General features: G+C 47.7%; 1 protein-coding gene across 17 annotated transcripts in view; it reads right to left on the bottom strand.

Annotated features, from left to right (window-relative positions):
• The window catches only part of RIMBP2 (RIMS binding protein 2), a 223,087-nt gene that overhangs the window by 55,661 nt on the left and 144,729 nt on the right, over positions 1–22,697 (bottom strand). For 11 of the 17 annotated variants that reach the window (XM_048514169.1, XM_048514168.1, XM_048514171.1 and 8 more), the window contains exons 7-8: positions 19,380–19,400; positions 9,312–9,516 (exon numbers count right to left, since the gene is read on the bottom strand). In XM_048514169.1, coding sequence (XP_048370126.1) covers positions 9,312–9,516; positions 19,380–19,400 — 226 coding nt within the window. The remainder of the gene's footprint in view (positions 1–9,311; positions 9,517–19,379; positions 19,401–22,697) is intronic. The other 6 variants (XM_048514170.1, XM_048514181.1, XM_048514183.1 and 3 more) reach the window with 1 other exon arrangement.

The following is a 22,697-nucleotide window of genomic DNA, read 5'->3' as shown; positions in this document are numbered from 1 at the left end:
AATGTTTTCAAAACATCTTCACTCACCGTGCGATCTATTTGCCACATCCTCCATGTGTCTGGCCATCCCTGAACGTCTTCCTTGGTGCCATTTTATTATGTCACTGAGCTCACTCGGTCCTCCCCCCCACCTCGGCTTGTTTATTTTCATCATTTCTGTGTTTTTTAAATTAGAAACTAAGCAGCAGCATGTCTGGATTGCCCCTGAGTCCCATTATTGTTTTAGCTGAGGAGTCCTGCATGTAAGCGCAAGGGTACCCCATCATGACTTTTCGGCCTCGGCCCCCTTCTGGTGGAACAGCACCTGCGGGACTTTATGGAGTTCTGCAGGGCTTGCAAAACAGACCTGTTCCGCCAGGCATTCCATTGAGGCTGATCTTTGACCACCAGCCTCAACTGGGGCTATAGGTCATCTTAGCCCACTGATGGGTTTTACTTCTCCCGCTTGGTTTTCATAGATTTTAGTATAGTTCTGTTCCATTAATTGCTGATTTTAGAGATTACATGGTTTTTATCTTATTATTTTGGGTACTGTTTTTGTCTTTTAAATGATGGGTCGTTTATGTCAAAACAGTCTTATGGAATGCAATTCTGTTTGTACATCGCCCCGAGCCAGTCATAGGAGGGGCGAGTAATACATCTCAAAAATAAATAAATAAAGGGGAATCCACCCCAACTCATGGCACCTCTACTGCACTGTGCACTAAGAGGTTAAGAACTCGTGTATCTAATCTGGAATAACCGGGTTTGATTCCCTGCTCTGCTGCCTGAGCTGTGGAGGCTTATCTGGGGAATTCAGATTAGCCTGTACACTCCCACACACGCCAGCTGGATGACCTTGGGCTAGTCACAGCTTTTCCAAGCTCTCTCAGCCCCACCTACCTCACAGGGTGTTTGTTGTGAGGGGGGAAGGGCAAGGAGATTGTAAGCCCCTTTGAGTCTCCTGCAGGAGAGAAAGGGGGGATATAAATCCAAACTCTTCTTCTTCTAAAGTAAGCCGCCTTCAAGGCTAGGAAGTCAATAACCTTAATCAGAACCGAAGGGTTCATGCGCTACCCTTTCCACCCGCCCACCACTATGAATTTGGCATAGGAGGGCATCCGTCGGGATCCCTGATGTGGAAGAATGGACTGTGTGTAAGCAGCGATTAGCATCACGCTGGAATGAGATTTCTCAGTATGGAACCATGTGTATGGACATCTGCTAGGCAGAAAACCCCTCCCACGCTTATGGGGTCGATGTTCCTTTTTTTAGCCTGCTCAGCATTCATGAACCTTCTTTCCTTCTGTCCAACCCCACACAAAGCAGCTGGAGGAAAGGGCTGATTCAGTTCTCCTTTCCTGTTTACACAACCCAGTGGCAGAAGGGATGCTATTCTTACCAGTTCAGTTTGGCCTCCATATGAAGGGTGGGGAGGGAAGGGAGGTCCCTAATATTTCTCTGCCATCATATTAGAAGAATGAGCTTCAAGCCCCTCAGAAGTCTGAAGAGTTCAAATGTGCAGCTCTCTCAAAGCCAAACCGAATTTTGCACCTGAAGGAAAATTCGGGGCCAGCGCTGATTTTAACCGAAAACTCGGGAAATTATGCCTCGGCCTGCCAGGAACAAACCTGAATTGATTCGTGTGGCCTTGGAACTAAAAACAAACAGGCTCTCTTTCAAAACTGGGGTAAAAAGGGTATTTTCTCCATGGAAACATTGAAAAATAGTTCATGGAAGCAGCTGGCAGCAACGTTGCAAATTGCTTGAGTCAAGCGGCTACGTAAATAACCAGCACAAATGTGCCCCTCTTTTCCCCACCCCGTTGTGTGCATAGCACTGACTTAATACCCTGAACAACATCCATGCCACCCATTATATAAACTAGGGCAGAGTGAATATTCTGTGTTTTGTTTCTTTTCACATTCGTTTATTTTATTTTGGCCCTCCGCTTTCTACTGTTGGTCTTGCAGTGTCTCTTGTCCTGTGCACGCATGCCGCTTACACTGTGCACATATGGATATGGCAACATCTAATGATCACATGCCAACACGAAAATAACACGGTCACAAAATACTTCTTATGGGGGGAAATCCTGCTGAAAAGGGTGAAGGTAATCCCCTATGGGAGAACTGGGTCATTTCTGTATCATTTGCCTATGGTTCTGGTAAATGCCATCAATTCACAAACAAATTCTGGGCACCGCAATTCAAGAAGGATATTGACAAGCTGGAACGGGTCCAGAGGAGGGCAACCAAAATGGTCAAAGGTCTGGAATCCATGCCCTACGAGGAGAGACTTAGGGAGCTGGGCATGTTTAGTTTGGTGAAGAGAAAGTGAAGAGGTGACATGATAGCCACGTTTAGATATTTGAAGGGATGTCATGTTGGTGAGGGAGCAAGCTTGTTTTCTGCTGCTCCAGAGACTAGGACCCAGAGTCATAGGTTCAAGGTGAAGGGAAAGAGATTCATCCTAAACATCAGGAAAAACTTCCTGACAGGGCTGTTTGACAGTGAAATGCTGTGTGTTTACAAAGTATAATGATATATAGATGGATAGTGCTGGAATATGGGAGAGAGATCTGCATTCTTGTTTTGTTGTAGATATTTTGGAGATTTGTAATACATTTGGTCATTGACTGTAAATAAAGTCTTCTCCTTCTTCAGTGAAATGCACTACCTAGAAGTGTGGTGGAGTTTCCTTCTTTGGAGGTTTTGAAAGAGAGGCTGGGTGGCCATCTGTCAGGAGTGCTTTGATTGTGTGTTCCTGCAGTGCTGGGGGTTGGACTTGATGGCCCTTGGGGTCTCTTCCAACTCTATGATTATATTAAATTATGGTGACCAAGCAGGGGTTTCAAGGCAGGAGATGAGCAGAGATGGTTTGCAATTGTCTTCCTCTGTGTAGCAATCCTGGCCTTGCCTGGCAGTCTCCCTATTCGAGTACTAACCAACCCTGCTTAGCTTTTGAGATCTCACAAAATTAGGCTAGCCTGGACCATCCTGGTCAAGGCATCAGTTGAGTCTTAACAACATGCAAAAAAGAAACCAGAGACTCACAAAGGCCACCCAAAATAAGAACATAAGGGCATAAGAAGATCAGACCAGACGCCCACCTAGTCTAGCGTCCTGTCTCACAGTTTTCAACCAGTTGCTCTGGAGAAATAACAAGCAGGACGCAGAGGTCAAGGGCTTCCCTTGACATTGCCTTGTGTCATTGGGATTCAGAGATCGATGGTCTCTGAACATGCCTGTTCCCAAAGTCACCATGGCTAGTATCCGCTGATTGACAAGTCCTCCATAAATCTGTCTAATCCCCCTTTAAAGCTGTTCATGGCCCCTTCCGCACATGCAGAGTAACGCACTTCCAATCCACTTTCACAATTGTTTGCGAGTGGAGTTTGCTATTCCGGTCAATAAAATCCAGCTTCAAAGTGCATTGGAAGTGGATTGGAAGCGCAGTATTCTGCAGGTGCGGAAGGGGCCTATGTGGCCATCCCTGCATCCTCTGGCAGCAAATCCTACATTTTAATCACTCATTCGGCACATAAGTATTTCCTTTTGTCTGTCCTGACTCTACAGCCCATCATCTCCACTGAGTTTTAGTATGTTGGGGAGGAGAAAAAGTTATCTTTGTCAACTTTCTCCATCACACGTATAACTGTATGAACTTCTATTAGCCGTCTGTTTTCTACTCTGAAAAGTCTCAACCTCTTCGCACATTCCTCACGGAGAAGGTGAATAGAATAGAATCTTTATTTTAACAGCCAATGACCAGAACAGCATACAAAACAGGGGAAGTAATAAAACGACTGTTATCAGGGAATCCGGCATTATGCGCAGCCATAACAGCATTACACAAAGCCAAAGTAGGACAGTAATAAAAGAGACATTATCAAAAAAATCCGGCAATATATACAGCCAGTGCGACATTAAACAGCTATGCAGATTTTAAAAAACCCCGTTTCTCTCATTTTAAACCCATACTTTTTTTATAACATTCCCCCCCTTTGGAGGAAGTCTTTGGGAGCACCTATAGGTTTACCAAAATACATAAATGTCTCCCCACTCCCTAGAGTCCAGGTGCCTGCCAGCTTTTCCTCTGTTTACACAGAAGGTGGATAGAACTGACCCACAACGGATGTAATTCGGTGGTCTCTCCCCAGGAGCAGATGGTCCAATTTACACGTTATTCCTTCTAGGCAACCTGCACATTAGAGAACCCATAGTTTCATCATGGAACTTTTGGTAGAAAGAACATTTGACAAACATATGTTCAATTGTGACTATTTCCTTGAAAGGACAGGTGCATAGTGCATCGGGAAGATGCTCCAGCTCTCTAACAATCTTGGTTGCCCTCTTCTTGCCCATCTTGGTTGAGATCCAGCATTGTATAGTGGTTAAGAGCAGGTGCACTCTAATCTGGAGAACCGGGTTTGATTCCCCGCCATGCCACTTGAGCTGTGGAGGCTTATCTGATGAACCAGATTAGCGTATGCACCCCAACATATGCCAGCTGGGTGACCTTGGGCTAGCCGCAGTTCTTCAGACCTCTCTCAGTTCTACCCACCGCGCAGGGTGTTTGTGGTGGGGGTGGGAGGGAAGGGAAAGATGATCGTAAGCCACCTTGAGTCTCTTTACAGGACAGAAAGGTGGGGTGTAAATCCAAACTTCTCCTCCTCCTCCTCCTCCAATGACCAAAGTAGTTTAGCCCTTCTGAGTTTGTCTCTGCCCCACCCTTTGTGCAAATGTAACCCCCATGCTCAGAATGGGTTGACCCAGAAGGGGGTGGAGACTCAAAGCAGCAGAAGGCTGCAGAGCTCATGTAGTTTGGAGGAGACAAGGCTACCAGACTCGGACCTTGATTTGTATAAGCCCTTAACACCTTGTTAAGGGTTTTATGTGTTTGTAATGGGTGAGAGTTCTCCTGGAAACCTTCATCATGTTGAATCCTGTTCACCATGCCCTTGGAGTCTTCAAGAGCCAACCCACTTGCAGGAAGAATTGGACTTGGCAATATCAGAAGACTGTAACTAGAAGGACTTGAAATGAAACCTGAACAGGACCTTGAAGTGTGATGTTAAATGTTGATGTTATATGTTATATGTTAAGAAAGTAAACCATTTTGTTTTTAAAATTTGTTGTTGTAAACTCATTCCAAGTTCTGCCCCACAGAACCCACAGATAGAGGTTACACAAATATTGCTCAGTGCATCCAGCAAAGGGAGTGCCGGTTGACCTTAATCTCATCAGATCTGAGAAATTAAGCAGGATCAGTATTTGGAAGTGAGACCACCAAGGAAGGCTCTGCCGAGGAAGGCAACAACAAACCACCACCATTCGCCTTGAGGGCCCCATGCTGGGGTCGCCACAAGTCAGCTGCAACTTGACGCCACTTTACACACATGCACGCATGCACGCACGCACGCACGCACGCACGCACGCACGCACACAAGACTAGCAAGAGCCCAGTGGAAAAAGAAATCGTTCGCTGAGGATGCTGCTGCGGTGTGACGGACTTCTTAATGTAACAGTCTCAGGACGCAAATGAGCTGCTGGCTCTTAAACTGTATTTGCACAAGCCAATTATATCCGCCACCCAACTCATATAATTACGGATGGATCAATTATGGCCTGTTCCAAATGCCTGGGAGAGAGCATTAAGCTGCCGTCCTCAGTATCTGATGAACTGCAAAGTCAGGCCAATGGGCTATACCTGGAAGACGGTCATCTTTTTTTTCACATAACGGCTTTGATTGGCTGTAGCTGAGACTCTTTTTTGTTTTTATTGTTTTAACCAAGTAGATTTGGGAGGTAGAGTACAATCCACGAGCTGGAAGTAAATCATGGGCAAATCCTAAATTGGACTTGGTTGCAGAAGTCTCCTTTAAACTTTGCACATGCTTGGGGAATTAATTCCAGGAAATACTTTAAACATGTAAATGTTAACTCAGTACCCACTGCAGATTTGGGTGGGCACAGGGTGTCTGGGCCACTCGATCAGAGTTCCATTTTCTCTTTCCCCTTACTGTGGTTCTAGTTTTCTCTGAATGCCAGTGTGGTGTAGTGGTTAAGAGCAGGTGGATTCTAATCTGGAGAACCGGGTTTGATTCCCCACTTCTCTCCTACAAGCTCCTTTCCCTTCCTCTCCCCACAACAGACACCTTGTGAAGTAGGTGGGACTGAGAGAGTTCCGAGAGAACTGTGACTAGCCCAAGGTCACCCAGCAAGAATGCAGGAGTGCAGAAACACATTTGGTTCACCAGATAAGCCTCTGCCACTCAGGTGGAGGAGTGGAGAATCAAACTCGGTTTTCCATATTAGAGTCCACCTGCTCTTAACCAGTACACCACACTGGCTCTCATGGCTGCTCTGTTCCAGTAAGACAAGCACAGGGGAGGAGAAGGAGGAGGAGTTTGGATTTATACCCCACCTTTCTCTCCTGTAAGGAGACTCAAGGTGGCTTACAAGCTCTTCCTCTTCCTCTCCCCACAACAGATACCTTGTGAGGGAGGTGGGGCTGAGAGAGTTCTGAGAGACCTGTGACTAGCCCAAGATCACCCAGCAGGAATGTAGGCGTACGGAAACACACCTGGTTCACCAGATAAGCCTCTGCCGCTCAGGTGGAGGAGTGGAGAATCAAACTCGGTTTTCCATATTAGAGTCCACCTGCTCTTAACTGCTACACTACACTGGCTCTCATGGCTGCTTTGTTCCTTCCACAAAATGACAGGTTGTCCTAAAGCCCCCCCCCAGAGGTTGCTGGGCAGGTTGGAAGAGAGGCCAAGAGAGAGCAGCAGATTCCTTTGCATTCTGCTTCCTCCACTGCTGCTGGGTGTGCTCCCATTGGGAAACAGTACATCAGCTCAGCCTCTGCAGCTCAGCACAGACCCTCTCCCAGCAGAATGTGCACCCTCCAAAACAGCCATTCTCTTCAATGGGAACTGATCTCTGGGCTGCTGTGTGGCTTCCGGGCTGTACGGCCGTGCTCTAGCAGCATTCTCTCCTGACGTTTCGCCTGCACCTGTGGCTGGCATCTTCAGAGGATCTGATGCTCTGATCCTCTGCATCAGATCCTCTGAAGATGCATCAGATCCTCTGAAGATGCATCAGATCCTCTGAAGATGCATCAGATCCTCTGAAGATGCATCAGATCCTCTGAAGAGGCCAGCCACAGGTGCAGGCGAAACGTCAGGAGAGAATGCTGCTAGAACACGGCCGTACAGCCCGGAAGCCACACAGCAGCCCAGTGATTCCGGCCGTGAAAGCCTTCGACAATACATGGAACTGATCTCTGTGGTATTGTTGGGAGAGTTCCAGGCCTCACCTGGAAGTTGGCAACTGTATGCCGTCTCTTGTGCCGCCTCCCCCCCACCCCTCCTGAGTTGACCTTGTGCAATGAACTGAGACTCCCCTTTGCTCTTAATTCCTGCTGTGCCTCAGTCTTGTGCAATTGCCCAGGCCTCCATCTGTGCGTGCACGTTTCGACGTGCTTGCTACCCTTTGGGCTGGGTCCAGTCAGTGTCCCAGCACACACAGGAAGCGCGATACCTCTCCCGCCTGCATATACATCAATCGCTGAATAGGCCCTGCTTCCTTATTCAGCTCTCATCACAGCTACACAAAACAGACTCGAGCACACCAATCAACGTGCTGGAGCTCTTCCAAGCATCCTCAGATGACCCGCGGCCCACGATGCTGCTGCAACCCTTGGAAATAATTTATGCACTAAAAGCAAACCAGCCGGCTGATGTTCAGCTACTTAGCGGGAGCTGCCACTGACAAACAGGAAAGATCTAGCCAATTTCCCCCCTCCTCCAATAATCCATTTTCTGCACGCATTTGGGAAACACACAGGGAAAAAAGGGGTGGGGGTGGGGAATAGCCAGCAAAGCGCGAGAAGGCCAGGCTGTGATGAGGAGTCTATAACAGTGCCTTTCGTTTCTAGGTTTTTACTGATCAAGGGACGCAAAAGCTGTCTACCTACAAGATTCACGGGAAACCGACTAGCCGGTGAAAGGTTCATGCCAGAGGCAGAGGGTGGAAAAATGGTGCCTGGGGCAACAGCTACTCTGGGCACCCCCCGTGCCCCCCCTCCCACATTCCCCCATGCCCCACTTACCTTAGGTGGCTGTGGTCCTTGGCAGCCTGGCGGGGCTGGGCCTGGCGGGGCAGGACTTAGGAGCACCCTGCTGGGACCCTGCCAGGCTGCTCCTTCAGCTAGCAGACCGGCTGAAGGAGTAGCCTGGAGGGGCTGGGCTGGACTGAGGGGGAAAGAAGAGGGGCATGGGGGTGATTTTCCACCCCCCACATGACTGATCCCTTATGTCCCCATGGAAGCTCCGCCTCTGGTTCACGCCTTCCCAAATGCTTTCAGGAGATCTTATAAGTATTAATTTTTTGATGGAGGCATTGCAGGATAGTTGATTTTAAGGGCTGATTTAGGGTGACCGTTCTTAAGAGAAGAACTACAGTGGGCAATCAGTCGTCAGCTCGGGGGCTTTAGATACCCAGGAGATCACCATTGCCATCTGTGCAGATATTAGGTTTTAGTTAAGCTTTATGTTGTAATACTGGAACTGTTTTAATGTTTCAACCATGTGTGTAAGCTGCCCTGAGCCCAGCTTAGGTTGGGGAGGGGAGGTATAAATATAATAAAATAAAAGTAAAAGTAAAAATAAACACCGTTTCAGACTGCTGGGAGAGTGGATGGTGATCAACTGCTTGAACATCACCCTACGCAAGTGGGACTTTCTGCACTTGTAAACTACAAATTCAGGAAGAGGGGCTTAACCTATCTCTTTTGACAATTTGCTTACCTTCTAAGAGAGCCAGCGTGGTGTAGTGGTGAAGAGCAGGTGCACTCTAATCTGGAGAACTGGGTTTGATTCCCTGCTCTGCCACTTGAGCTGTGGAGGCTCATCTGGTGAACCAGATTAGCTTGTGCACTCCAACACATACCAGCTGGGTGACCTTGGGCTAGTCACAGCTTTTTGGAGCTCTGGGCTAGTGAAAGTTCTTCAGCGCTCTCTCAGCCTCACCCAACTCACAGGGTGTTTGTTGTGGGGGTGGGGGAAGGGAAAGGAGATTGTAAAGCCCTTTGAGACTCCTACAGGAGAGAAAGGGGGGATATAAATCCAAATTTCTCTTCTTCTGAGTGCAAAAAGTTTTTTTTTGGGGGGGGGGTGGTAAACTGGCAGCAACACATAACTGCTACAGTCCAGCAAAATAGTGTGAATATTAACAGGGATACGATTCAGAGAAGGCAACATAGGGTGAATAGAGCTTTCTGAATTCTTCTGGTGGAGCAGTCTTGAACCAAAGGGCACGTTCTTACCTTTGCCGAGGGAGGTGGCAATTCCATTCATCAGCTGGGACAGGGATTTGCCAGGGGACCCGGGGATGTCTGAGGCTGCCAACGTGTTACTACTCAGGAGGTCAATCTTCCCCGCTTGCTGCCGAAACCTTTCCAGTTCCTTGGAGAGAAGATTAAACTGCTCGCTCTGCGTCCGACATTTCTCTTCTAGCTCACGGACCTTGGCCTGGAAAATGGAGAATAAAGCGGGAGGGGTCATCTGTGTAGGATCATGAATATGCACATCAAGGTTAAAAAAGGCCCCGACACCCAAAACAGGAGCAATCCCCATCTTCCCTGTTTGCATGGGCCAATGTAATACATGTAATACAGTGGATTATCTCTGCCTACTAGTCACACGCTTGTGGCGGGGTCTCACGTGATTCCCCCTTTACAAACAGGTTCATAACCCAACCAGGATTAAACAAGAGAAATTACCTGTAGGATTCAAACCTGCATGCGGGGTGTTTGTGTGTGTGTGTGTGTGTGTGTGTATGTGTGTGCCTGTGTCACACACATCGCTGTGTATTTTATGCAATCAGCAGCAGCTTGGAAAAAAAGAGCTGAATTGTGTAATCAGCATGATTAATCTCCATGGAGAAGTAATGCAATCAGAACCCCCCTTTCCTCCAGAACTCTAGCTAGAGCCAGTGTGGAGTAGTGGTTAAGAACAGGTAGCGTCTAATCTGGAGAACTGGGTTTGATTCCCCACTCCTCCACCTGAGTGGCAGAGGCTTATCTGGTGCCCCAGATGTGTTTCTGCACTCCTACATTCCTGCTGGGTGACCTTGGGCTAGTCACAGTTCTCTCAGAACTCTCTCAGCCCCGCCTACCTCACAAGGTGTCTGTGGTGGGGAGAGGAAGGGAAAAGAGCTTGTAAGCCACCTTGAGTCTCCTTACAGGAGAGAAAGATGGGGTATAAACACAAACTCTTCTTCTAAAACTGACACATGCCTTGAACTATCATAGTCACTTAAAGGAAAGTAATATAGGCAACAGATGTAATTTGTCTATTCCCTTTAGGTGCCTAATAAGAGAGATGCTAAACCATGAGAAGGTGGAAGGGTTAGACACTGCTCTCCTCCCTGCAAAGTCCCAATTTGGGCTGGGGGCTCATACAGCTGCAATTGAGCTAGGACAGTGATGGCGAACCTATGCCACGGGTGCCAGAGGTGGCACTCTGAGCCCTCTCTGTGGGCATGGGCACACAGAGTTCATCATGCGGGGGGAATCGTCCCCCCCCTCACACATCTAGGCTGGCCTGGGCCACTGGACTTGATGTGCGTGCACCTCAGCGGGCAGGGAGGACTCGGCTGGCGGGCCTGGTGCCTGTGCTCCAGGTGGCTGCTGTCGGGGGGGGGGGGCAGGTGGCAGAGATGCTAGAGGGGCGCAGAGCAGCGCAGAATGGCGCATGTGGGACTTGCTGGAGGCTACATCATGCTGGCCCCTGCTTGAGGGGATTATTCAGGTTAAATTGCTGCGTTGGCACTTTGCGATAAATAAGTGGGGTTTGGGTTGCAGTTTGGGCACCCGGTCTCGAAAAGGTTCGCCATCACTGAGCTAGGAGGTCCTTCATCTTCAACATGTCTAGGTTTGACCTTAAGAGCTTTAATGGCTAGAGCAAGAGTTCCCAACATGGGGCCCAGTGCACCATTGTGCTGACCAACACTATTCCTGGATTGGCTGGGTCAGGCACGGATTTTGCCCAGAAGATCTTCTCATTGGCCACTGGAGATTTGATTAGCTTTGCTGAATTTTTTAAAAAAATCTCTGGCAGCAGCTACCGCCACGGCTCAAGAATCTTCACCATAGGACTAAAAATAAGCTGCAGCGGCCATTTTTTATTGGCTCTGTCTCTTGCAGCAGTCATTTTCGGCCTGTGCCGACCACACTGTGCCAGAATCCGGAGAGTGTCCAAAGGTTCAAAAGGCTGGGGGTCCCTGGGGTAGAAGGCGGGGCTTCAGAGTCCTGAAGAGCTCTTCCCTCTCCATGACAAGCATTGGCAACGTAAATTATGAAAAATATTAAAAGAACAATGCAAAAATACGAGAAAGCGTGCATGCAAATTTTGGGCATCTTGGGTGCAAAAGGGCAAGGTATAATTTAATTAAATTGTGTTGTTTAAACAAGCTTTGGGTGTTGACTTCTGCCCAAAATATACACTCAAGGTGGTAATAAGCAACAGCCTTATAGCCAATGACAGTCAGGATCTGTTGGCCAAATGTCCATTCTTCTCCCTGTCTGGCAGTGGTTTTCTTTCTTTGGCCAAAGTTTTCTCAGCTCTGCTATCTATGAAGTATCTTTAATCAAAGATGCCAGAAACGGGACATGAGACCTCACATCAGGGGCAGGTGCTCTGCCATCAAACAACAGGCCTTTCCCAAACGCTGCTTACTGGACCTCAGATCCATGGTGAAGAGGCAATATGATCGCACTGCTAGGCTCTTAGGTCACAGCTCACCATGTACCTTGCCCACGTGCCAAAAAGGGGAGAGGGTTTGAGAACATAAGCTACAATTCGGGCGTAGAGCAAAGCAAAGGTAGAGCTGAAAACGTATAAAATCTGTACCAAAATAAACATAGTTATTATCTAGCGTACACAAGGAAGTTGAACACACTTCGTGTTTTTAAATAACTTCATTGTGTACTCTATATAATAAATACGTTTATTTTGACATAGGCTTTATAGGTTTTCAGCTCAACCTTTGCGGTTTTCCGTGTTGCCTGAGTTGAGTTCTTCTTTTCCCCTTTTTAGTGCTGGTAGGGCAAAGTTACCGTATATAGGAGCAGCAGTGGTGTAGGAGGTTAAGAGCTCGTGTATCTAATCTGGAGGAACCGGGTTTGATTCCCAGCTCTGCCGCCTGAGCTGTGGAGGCTTATCTGGGGACTTCAGATTAGCCTATGCACTCCCACACACGCCAGCTGGGTGACCTTGGGCTAGTCACAGCTTCTCGGAGCTCTCTCAGCCCCACCTACCTCATAGGGTGTTTGTTGTGAGGGGGGAAGGGCAAGGAGATTGTTAGCCCCTTTGAGTCTCCTATAGGAGAGAAAGGGGGGATATAAATCCCAACTCAACTCATACCGGCGTACAAGACGACTGGGGGTATAAGACGACCCCCCCCCCACTTTTCCAGTTAAAATATAGATTTCAGCACATACTTGCCATATAAGACTACCCCGTGGCAGAGGCAGCGGCGACACCCTGTGTGGCCTCGGCCTCAGGAGAGGCAGGCCGATCGTCGCAGGGGCGGGACAGAGCCCCGGCGGCAGCGGCACCCCGGATGGCCTTCCTTGGCTCCTCGGCATGGAGGCTGGCTGATTGGTCCTGGGGGGTGGGACAGAGCAGAAGTGGCGGGCACCCCAGGGCGGCCTTCCTTGGCCTCGGGCGTGGAGGCCGCACGCGCCCGATCGCCGGGGGCGGGACAGAGCAGCGGGCGGCACCTGGGTGGCCTTCTCCTTGGCCTCGCCGTGGAGGCCGTGGCCGCATTGTTGCGTGGGGAGCCGGGAACATGGGCGTTTCCTACCTGGAGGCTGCCTGGCTTGGCTGGGGAAGAGGGGAGATGTCCCCTCTTCCCCATCCAGTCTCAGGCAGCCCTCCCGTGGAAACGAGGGGTGCCCCAGTGCCTCGCAGTCCTCGCATTATGGATGCAAGCTGCTGCAGCTGGAGCTCTCCTCTCTCTTGCACGGAAGGCTGCCTGGCTGGCTGGCGGGAAGAGGGGGAGATCTTCCAGCCAGTCTCTTCCCGGCTCTGAATTTCTTAAAGGGGCAATTCCTCGAAAGGATTGCTTAAAGGCTCTCTCCCTTTAAGCAGTCTTTGGGGAATTGCCCTTTTAAGAAAATCATAGACAGAGGCTCAGGCTGACTGCCTGAAGAGCAACCTGGAGCCAGCCTGAGCCGAGGGGGATGCGTGGGGCCGGTGGCGGCGGCGGCGGGCAGGCGGGCAAGAGCCGCACAGCAAGCAGGAAAGAGCCTTGGGCTAGGCGGTGGCAAGTCCGAGCAGGGAGTGGGGGGTGCCCGGCCTATAAGACGACCCCCGGCTTTTGTTAAGATTTTCCTGCGTTAAAAAGTCGTCTTATAGGCCGGTATATACGGTACCCAATGACTCCTTCTCTCGGAATGGATTCATCAATGCCTAGAATTTATGGTCACAAACGCATCTTAAAGAATACAGATTTTCTTTTGGCGCTCTAGGGAGTGTGAGAGGCACATGTGGTATTGCAAAGCCGCATGGGAACTACATACAAAGATAAATTGGCTTTTATTTATGTAACCTTCCAACAGTTGCAAGAAAGATGTCAATTAGGGAGATGGGTTTCAGAGGTCATGCAGGGATGTGCCCATAGTTTTAAAGATTTAATGGGGCTCAGTTGAGGCAGATGTTTTCATCATCTCATTTTTATTTGACGTGTATATAGCTTTTAACATGTTTAACTTCTAGTGGATAATTATAGTTGTTGTATTTATTATGTCTATATTGTGCTGGAAACCGCCCCGAGACCAAGAGAGGAGGGGTGGTATAGAAATTTAATAAAATAAAATAAATAAAAATATAACACTCAGAGCAGAAGTCACATTTTACATGTACACATAGCAAGGGTGATTTACTTTCTTATTCTCTACTCAGGCGCTATTGTCCAGTTCAGCAAATGGTCCAGTTCGGCAAATGGTCCAGTTCGGCAAATGGTCCAGTTCGGCAAATGGTCTTGGGGCTTTATTTTTAATTGGTTCTTTATGCATCACACACTTTTCAGCAGTGGGTTATTACCCTGGTTATGCTATATATAAAGCAAACACCAGAGTTCCAAGTGGCTTCTGAAATTCCCCCAATAATTGTGAAGGCCTTACAGGGCAGACTTAAGAGGGGCCTGAATCATAATTTCTTCTTTCCCAAGAGATGTTGAGAACTGCAGTTTGGAAGGCAGAGGAACATCTATGGGTCTCTCAAAGGGAATGTTTTTGTCTGTTCGAAGCATTCGTACATGATAGGTGAAGGATGGAATGAACGCTGGTGACTATGTATATACAGAAATACCTACCTCGTCATAAGACTTACAGTACGATCCTATGCAGAGTTATTCCAGTGTTCACAGGCACATCAAGTTGCCATATATTGTATAATTGTACATGAAAGTATTGCTATTTTTATGTCTTGCAGAAAATATGTAAACACAGTGATGTGGAGAAAGATTCACTCTGAGTAGAGGCGGACAGCCTGTAAGTTGTGGAATACGCTATTTTGAGTAGCAAGTTTTTGCAAGAGGCACATGATTCTATGTTCGTCATTATCTATGCATTTATTATAGAACTTCTCCGGGCCAACAAGGCATCAAGATCTCAAACTGGTGACTGATTAGCCTGAAGTACCAAATACTGAAAAACCACGGAGATGAACAGGGACTCATTCAGAGCACCAATTTAAGCCTTCATCAAGACTAATGAGACTGCAAAATGGGGTTTCCTTCAAGGACAAGACTGATTTTTTTAGAGCATAAGCTTGTACTTTGTTCAGACTAAAACTGAGATTGGAAGGCCCGGTTTGCGTTAAGAACAAGTTTCCATTTATCTTAGAGATTCTTCAATACTCTTGTACTGCTAGCCGCGGGGGGTAAGTGGTTGGCTTCCAGGTCTCTTGTTCCACCATCTCTTTTGTTTATTTGGATGTTACATTGAATCAGAGCACTGGTTTTTCAAGGTCAGTCTTGTCCGAGCACTGACTCACCAGAGTCGCAGGTGAAGGTCTTTTATATCACTTATTACCTGAGCCTTTTAACTAGAGGTTTTTGGGATCATCTTGGGACAGTCTGCCTGGAAAGTAGATGTTTGGCCACTCAGCCATGACTCCTCCCCGTTGAAATCTGTAGCCCTGAAGTAACTCTGCATAAGATTGCTCTGCAGCTCATGTTTCCAAAGCTAGCTGTTTTGCCTACAGGAGGGGTTCTGATGCCATCTGGATTTCTTGGCAAGGCTGGGGGCCAAATGACAGAAACAGGACTTCTGGGATTGGAACTTCCAGTGTGCAATTTGTCCCTGTGTGTTGGGGAGGGAAATGGATTGTGGTTATGGAACTGCAGCATGTAAAGTTATACACCCTCCTTGCGGTTTTCCCTAACTGGAAGTGTCTCTCACCAACATGTTAGTAAGGAAAAAGGCAGATTCAGGAGAAATGATACAATCATGAAAATCCAACATTATATTAATTACCTCCAGAATTGTACCTCTGTATTCTGCATTGGTTAGACCTCACCTAGAATATTGTGTACAGTTCTGGGCACCGCAATTTAAGAAGGATATTGACAAGCTGGAACGGGTCCAGAGGAGGGCAACCGAAATGGTGAAAGGTCTGGAATCCATGTCCTACGAGGAGAGACTTAGGGAGCTGGGGATGTTTAGTTTGGTGAAAAGAAGATTAAGAGGTGACATGATAGCCATGTTTAGATATCTGAAGGGATATGTTGGTGAGGGAGCAAGCTTGTTTTCTGCTGCTCCAGAGACTAGGACCAGGAGTCATGGGTTCAAGGTGAAGGAAAAGAAATTCCACTGAAACATCAGGAAAAACTTTCTGACAGTAAGGGCTGTTTGACAGTGGAATGCACTTCCTCGGAGTGTGGTGGAGTCTCCTTCTTTGGAGGTTTTTCAAGAGAGGCTGGATGGCCATCTGACAGGAGTACTTTGATTATGTGTTCCTGCATTGCAGGGGGATGAACTTGATGGCCCTTGGGGCCTCCCAACTCTATGATTCTAATTCTGAAGTTTCATTAAAGTTATGCTCTGGGCCAAAAGTTTATAATTAGTTTTTGGTTTGCATTCACATGTGTGTGAACATGCGTGGGTAAACAAATGTATTTGCCGACTGAGAATCCGTCATATTACTGAAGGCATGGAGTTCTAGTGCATGAGAGTTTATTCCATGATAAATGTGTTAGTATTTGATGTTTTGACCCAACAGGCTAACACAGCCACTCCTTTGAAAGATGTCCCAGCTTATTTCCCCTGCTGATATGCATAATAGCGGTCCCAGCACAGAGATGGATGGGGCCCAGTCCTTATAAAACTAATTCCAAGGGTGCAGGCATTGGGTGATTTAATCTATGGTAAATTTGGAACCAGAGGGCAAGGAGTCTAGCCTTTTCTACCTTTAGTCATCTAGAGCAGGTTCTGAAATCTAGAACAAACAAAGCATATACGCCAAAGAAATTCCAATTGATGCAAAAGCAGGCTTCAAGCAACGGAGCGGCTTTCCAGGTGGATTGTCTGAATTCAGACTAGCCCCGGTACTAGATTCTGTGTGCAGCCAAATTCTAAGAACGTTGTGCTAAGCTTTCTTGTGCTTCTCGGCCAAAATTTGTTGAATCGTAGGTGGCATGATCAGATGAACACATGGCATTGTCTTATACTGAGTCTTATACAGCACAATATTGTCTAGCCCAGCGGTCTGCAACCTGCGGCTCTCCAGATGTTCATGGACTACAAATCCCATCAGCCAATTGGCCATGCTAGCAGGGGCTGATGGGAATTGTAGTCCATGAACATCTGGAGAGCCACAGGTTGCAGACCCCTGGTCTAATCTGATGGAAAGCGGGTCTCTGTAAGACCAAGGATCTCTCTGGCCCCTTCTGCACATGCAGAATCAATCCACTTTCAATCCACTTTGCAGCTGGATTTTACTGTGCGGAATAGCAAAATCCACTTGCAAACCACTGTGAAAGTGGATTGAAAGTGCATTATTCTGCATGTGTGGAAGAGTCTCTGAGACTGGCTATCTTTTTAGCTGGGATTCAATTTTATGTATATAGTCTGTGCTTTAGGGACTAGCTGTTTTGCACAGGTAACTGTTGCAGATGCTTCCTGGGAAATTTGTGGACATTGATGTTTGAACACTCCCCGCTGTTTTCCATTATGGCCAGGAGGGATCTGAAAATCACATGAGATTAGAGGGTTGGGGGAGTCCCAAGGATAGGCAGAGACTGCATGGGGAGAAACTGGAACCTCCACCTTTCACCATGAAAACAGATTCTATGGATTCGGGGTACAAGCAAGTGGTGGTTTTTGCACTCATGGAAAGTGACTGACGTACTCACGACGGACTGCTTGACCTGGACCTATTACCAGTACACTGAGAGCCAGTGTGGGGTAGAGGTTAAGAGTGGTGGACTCTGGAGAACCAGCTCTGATGCCCCACTCCTCCATGTGAGCGGCAGACTCTTATCTGATGAGCTGGATTTGTTTTTCCGCTCCTACGTATGACGCTTGCTGGGTGACCTTGGGTCAGTCACGGTTCTCTCAGAACTCTCTCAACCCTGCCCAGTGGTGGGATCCAAAAATTTTAGTAACAGGTTCCCATGGTGGTGGGATTCAAACTGTGGCGTAGCGCCAATGGGGCTGGGCGGGGCACGACGGGGGCGTGGCTGGGCATTCCGGGGGCGGGGCATTCCTGGGCGGGTTAGGGTTAGGGCAGCCTGCGCCTGCGTGCATTCGTTTCCCGCCCAAGGACCGGCGCAGTGGCTGTGTCCCTGCCACAGCCGCTGTGCTGGTCCTTGGGCGGGAAACGAATGCACACAGGTGCAGGCTGCCAGGCACGGCGGTGCACCTCCTGCTAGACTGCTTCAAGTTCTGCGCGCTACTGCTGAGAGGAGGGGTGTAACAAAGGCAAAAATCACGTGGCAAAATCACCCATTAGTAACTCCCTCTCGGCACACACAAATAATTAGTAACCTACTCTTGGGAACCTGTGAGAACCTGCTGGATCCCACCTCTGGCCTCGCCTACTATACAAGTTGTCTGTTGTGGGGTGGAGAAGGAAAAAATAAGTTTTCAAGCCACCTTGAGTCTCCTTACAAGAGTGGAAGGCGGGGTATAAATCCAAACACTTCGTCATTCTTGAGATCATTTTATCCAAATGAGCTATAAATGTAGGGAGGTGCTCAATGGAAGAGCTTTTACTTGGCGTGCAGAAGGTCCCAGGCTCAGCTTCCAGCATTTACAGTAGAAAAAGAAAAAGGACCAGGTAGTAGGTAAAATAAAAGACCTCTGCCTGAGATCCTGAAGAGAAACTGCCAGCCTGGATAGACAATACTGAGCTTGATGGACTCCATTCTGCCACTTGAGCTGTGGAGGCTTATCTGGTGAACTAGATTAGGGTGCACTCTAGATTGGTGAACTAGATTAGGGTGCACGTGTAGTCTAACCCATGCCAACTGGGTGACTTTGGGCCAGTCACAGTTCTTTGGAGCTCTCTCAGCATCACCTACCTCACAGGGAGTTTGTTGTGAGGGGGGAAGGGAAAGGAGTTTGAGAGTCCCCTTGAGTCTCCTTATAGGAGATAAAGGGGGAGATATAAATCCAATTGTCGAAGGCTTTCACGGCCGGAATCACTGGGGTGCTGTGTGGTTCCCGGGCTGTATGGCCGTGTTCTAGCAGCATTCTCTCCTGACGTTTTGCCTGCATCTGTGGCCAGCCACAGATGCAGGCTAAACGTCAGGAGAGAATGCTGCTAGAACACGGCCATACAGCCCGGAAAACATACAGCACCCCATAAATCCAATTCTTCTTCTCTTCTTCTTGATCAATTGTAATCCTAGGAAATAGCCAGTCCCTGCTTAGAGGTTGGAAACTCTAACTTGAGGGGAAATTGACAGGAAAATTTCTTTCTTTCATCAATCCACCAGATAATCTGAATTCAGGCAAAATCACACACACACACATACACACACACGCACACAACTGGAAAGCAACTACTTTGCATGAAAGGTAGAACCATTCTAATTGTGCATGCTCATAAGAACGTTGGCCAATGTCCAAATTTGAGCCTTGGGCGTTGGTATTAACGAATCATCAGCTGCCCCAAGATGTATCCTTGGTGGGATTTATCCTGGGGTTTGTTTTGCCCTTCTGTCCAGGAAGACCAGTATCATTCACAGAGCATGCTTTCATAACAATGGTTCTCCTGTGCACATTTCCATACAGAAGGTAAGCAGCGGGATTTAGTTAAAACTAGCAATTGGTATCGAAGAAGGGAGTAAAGGAATGGGGTGTTTTTTTTCTCCTAAATACCTGCATGCTGTCCAAGGTGTTCTGGATGAGGAGCAAAGCAATAAATATTGAATAAAGACACAGGAAACAAAGATTTGAAATAAAAAAGAAAGAATTTTTAAAAAACAAACAACCGCACAAAAAAGCTGGACAACAACAGATTAGAAACAACTTTTTTCCTTCTTTTGCACATTTAAAACCAGAATACATATTGAGCACATCTACGCTACGTGTTTAAACCCGTTTCAAATCCAACTGGCCTGCCGCGGCTTCCTTCAAAGAGTCTTGGGAACTGTAATTTGTCGGGTGGGGATTTGCTGTTGGGGGCTGTCCTGACCTTACAGTTCCTCGGATTCCTTGGTAAGGAACTACCCAGGTTTGAAACGGGTATTAAATGAGTAATGTAGATAGGTCCACTGAAAAACTTTAACACACATTAAAACGAAAAAAAGGAGGCATGCAACCACACGGGCATAGGTTTCGGAAAAGTCAGTAGCGCCATTGATTCGTGACCTCAACAGGCCAATTAAATAAGCACGTATGGGGGAAAAAATTAAATAGACTCAAGAAGGACAATGTAAGACCAATAAGCAAATCAGAAAGGAGAGAAAGCGGAAAGCTCAGGTAAAACTGGAGCTTTAGCAAGGATAAACGGCGGTTTCCCTGTTAACGCTTCTGCGGTCATGGCCAAATGAATTTCCTCTTGCATGCATTTGGAAATTATCTTGCCTGGGGCAAGTACTACTTCTGTTTTTAAACATCAGTTTTGACAAAATAGGACATATAATTAGCACCAGACATGCTTTGCCCATGAACACGTAAACTTTCAAAGGAAAGGAAAACACTGAAACTTTTAAGCTCATTCCGCACATGCAAAATAATGCACTTTCAAACTGCTTTCAGTGCTCTTTGAAGCTGTGCGGAATAGCAAAATTCACTTGCAAGCAGTTGTGAAAGTGGTTTGAAAACGCATTATTCCATGTGCGGAAGGAGCCTTGGTTGGTAACCATGCCTTTTTCAACATAAAGATGACAGGAGGTTTGAGCATTGACCACCATTTTCTGGGACCATCTTTGTTCTAGAATGCTCCACATGAGTCCTAGTGCCTTGGGGACAGAAGTTAGTGGGCACCAAGACCCAAACAGAGCGTTCTAGAACAAAGACAGTCCCAGAGATGGGGGATGAATTCTCAAATCTCCTATCAGATTTATGTTGAAAAAGGTATTGATGAAGAAGAGCTCCGCCCACCGTCTCCTAGGACCAAGGTACGGGCAAGGGCTTTTAACCCTTCCTTCCCCAGTGTGAACTGCAACAGAAGCTTTGGCAGAGTCCTTCCTCTGTTATCCTCCCTCTTCAGATCCTTCCAGGGCTGTCCCAAAGATGACTGCAAAGATTTTATCTGTGCGGCTTTGGATGGCAAGATTAGATTTAACTAAGGTGACCAGATGGTCACCTTTGTGAACCAGGACAGGGGTGGTATGGCGGCGATCGCCGCGCTGGCAGTAGGAGCCAAGCCATTGTCGCAGGAGGCGATTACTGCCTTCTTGGGGCTTTGCCAAGTTTCCCGCCCTGTCACAGGGGAGGAAACAGCAAGCCCCAAAAGGCAGTGCGCTCCTGTGGCCACGCGCGCAGGAGGCTACCGCATTGCCTTGCGCTCCAGAAGGCAGTGCGGCAGCCTCCCAAAAATCGGGACAATTTAAATAACCCGTGGGACGCGGGACAAATTGTTTGAAGGCGGGACTGTCCCGCCAAAAGCGGGACATCTGGTCAGCCTGGATTTAACGAATGACAGCTCTTGGCTCAACTGTTATCCTAAGTAGGGTAGTCTCCACTTTGGTTTGGGGGGGATTAGCTGGAGACCGAGAGCGAGAAAGGGTAGCTGGGATCGATGACCTGTGCGTACCAGGATAGTCCTGGGTGAAAACTTTCAAATGAGCAGGTAGTTGGTTAATTAAAGAACAAAAACAGTAAAACAAGAAATGTATGTTAAGATATGAACATACACCCACAAAGAATACAAGAGGAAACCAAGGCCCCTTCCGCACATGCAGAATAATACACTTTCAACCCACTGTCACAATTGTTTGCAAGTGGATTTTTGCTATTCTGCACAGCGTCAAAGTGCATTGAAAGTGCATTATTCTGCATGTGCGGAAGGGGCCTAAGAGAAAAAGGAGGACGTTGGATAGAGTTTCAAGGATAAGTAATAGTCATGAAGAGACATACAGGGAAAGCAGCGCTAAAGAGGAAAATGATCAGCGTTTCCAGGAGCAAAGAAGAGTCCATACGCAAATGAGGATGCATGCACGCACGCACACACACTATGAACAGCCGAAGGATGGATATTTATACCCCCAAATGGGTCGTGAGGTGGTATGAGGCGAGACAGAGAATTGACTGTATTTTCTGGGTTTCCAACAAAAAGACAGGAGAACTTGATGAGCTGTCAGGACCCAAGAGAATGTCTGTTTGGAGCACTCATTAAATCATCTTAAGGTGAATCAATGGGGATAATCTAGCCCAGTGGTGGCGAACCAATGGCACGGGTGCCAGAGGTGGCACTCAGAGCCCTCTCAGTGGGCACACACAGAGTTCATCATGTGGATGGGGTGGAAAATCACCCCCCTCCCACACACATCTAGGCTGGCCTGGGCGCAATCCTTTACCTGGGAGTAAGCTCAGTTGCTGGCAATGAAGCTTGCTTCTGAGTAAACCCTCCCAGGGTCATGATTCACCCATTCGAAGCGTTGCACGGTTGCTTCACCAAGCTTACTCCTGAGCAACGTACACCTCGGAGCCAACCGTTTTGTCTAAACTGAAACCTCAGTATTCAGGTTAAATTGCCGTGTTGGCACTTTGCAATAAATAAGTGGGTTTGGGGTTGCAATTTGGGCACTTGGTCTCGAAAAGGTTCGCCATCACGGATCTAGCCCCATAGTCCAGCCAGGCACATTTTAGGGACAGGGGAAAAGTTTAGATGCCAACCACCTTCCTGCCCAGGTTTGACACACAAGGTGGATCCCAAAACTCTTGGAGAGGCATCCATTTTGGGGGGAGCTGTATCTTTCTCTTAAGCTAGTCTTTGGCCTAAGTGCCTTCGTGGCACCCCTTAGCAAGAGGAGGGTTCGACAGCTTACAATTCATTGGGAGAAACCTTCTAACAGTGAGAGAAATGTAAGAATGAAAGAAATGACTGAGGTGGTGAGGTGGCTCTCCCTACCTGGAGGTCAAGCCTAAGGTGACCAGATTTTTACTCCTGTAACGCGGGGGGCGTGCACCCGCGTGGCCGCAGGAGCATACTGCCTTTTGCAGTGCTCCCCAGTCAGGAAACAGGGAAGC

The sequence above is a fragment of the Sphaerodactylus townsendi genome, linkage group LG13 (assembly GCF_021028975.2).
Source record: "Sphaerodactylus townsendi isolate TG3544 linkage group LG13, MPM_Stown_v2.3, whole genome shotgun sequence".
NCBI lineage: Eukaryota > Metazoa > Chordata > Lepidosauria > Squamata > Sphaerodactylidae > Sphaerodactylus > Sphaerodactylus townsendi.
The sequence above is the reverse complement of the archived record's forward strand: the minus strand, read 5'-3'. Positions and strand labels throughout refer to the sequence as shown.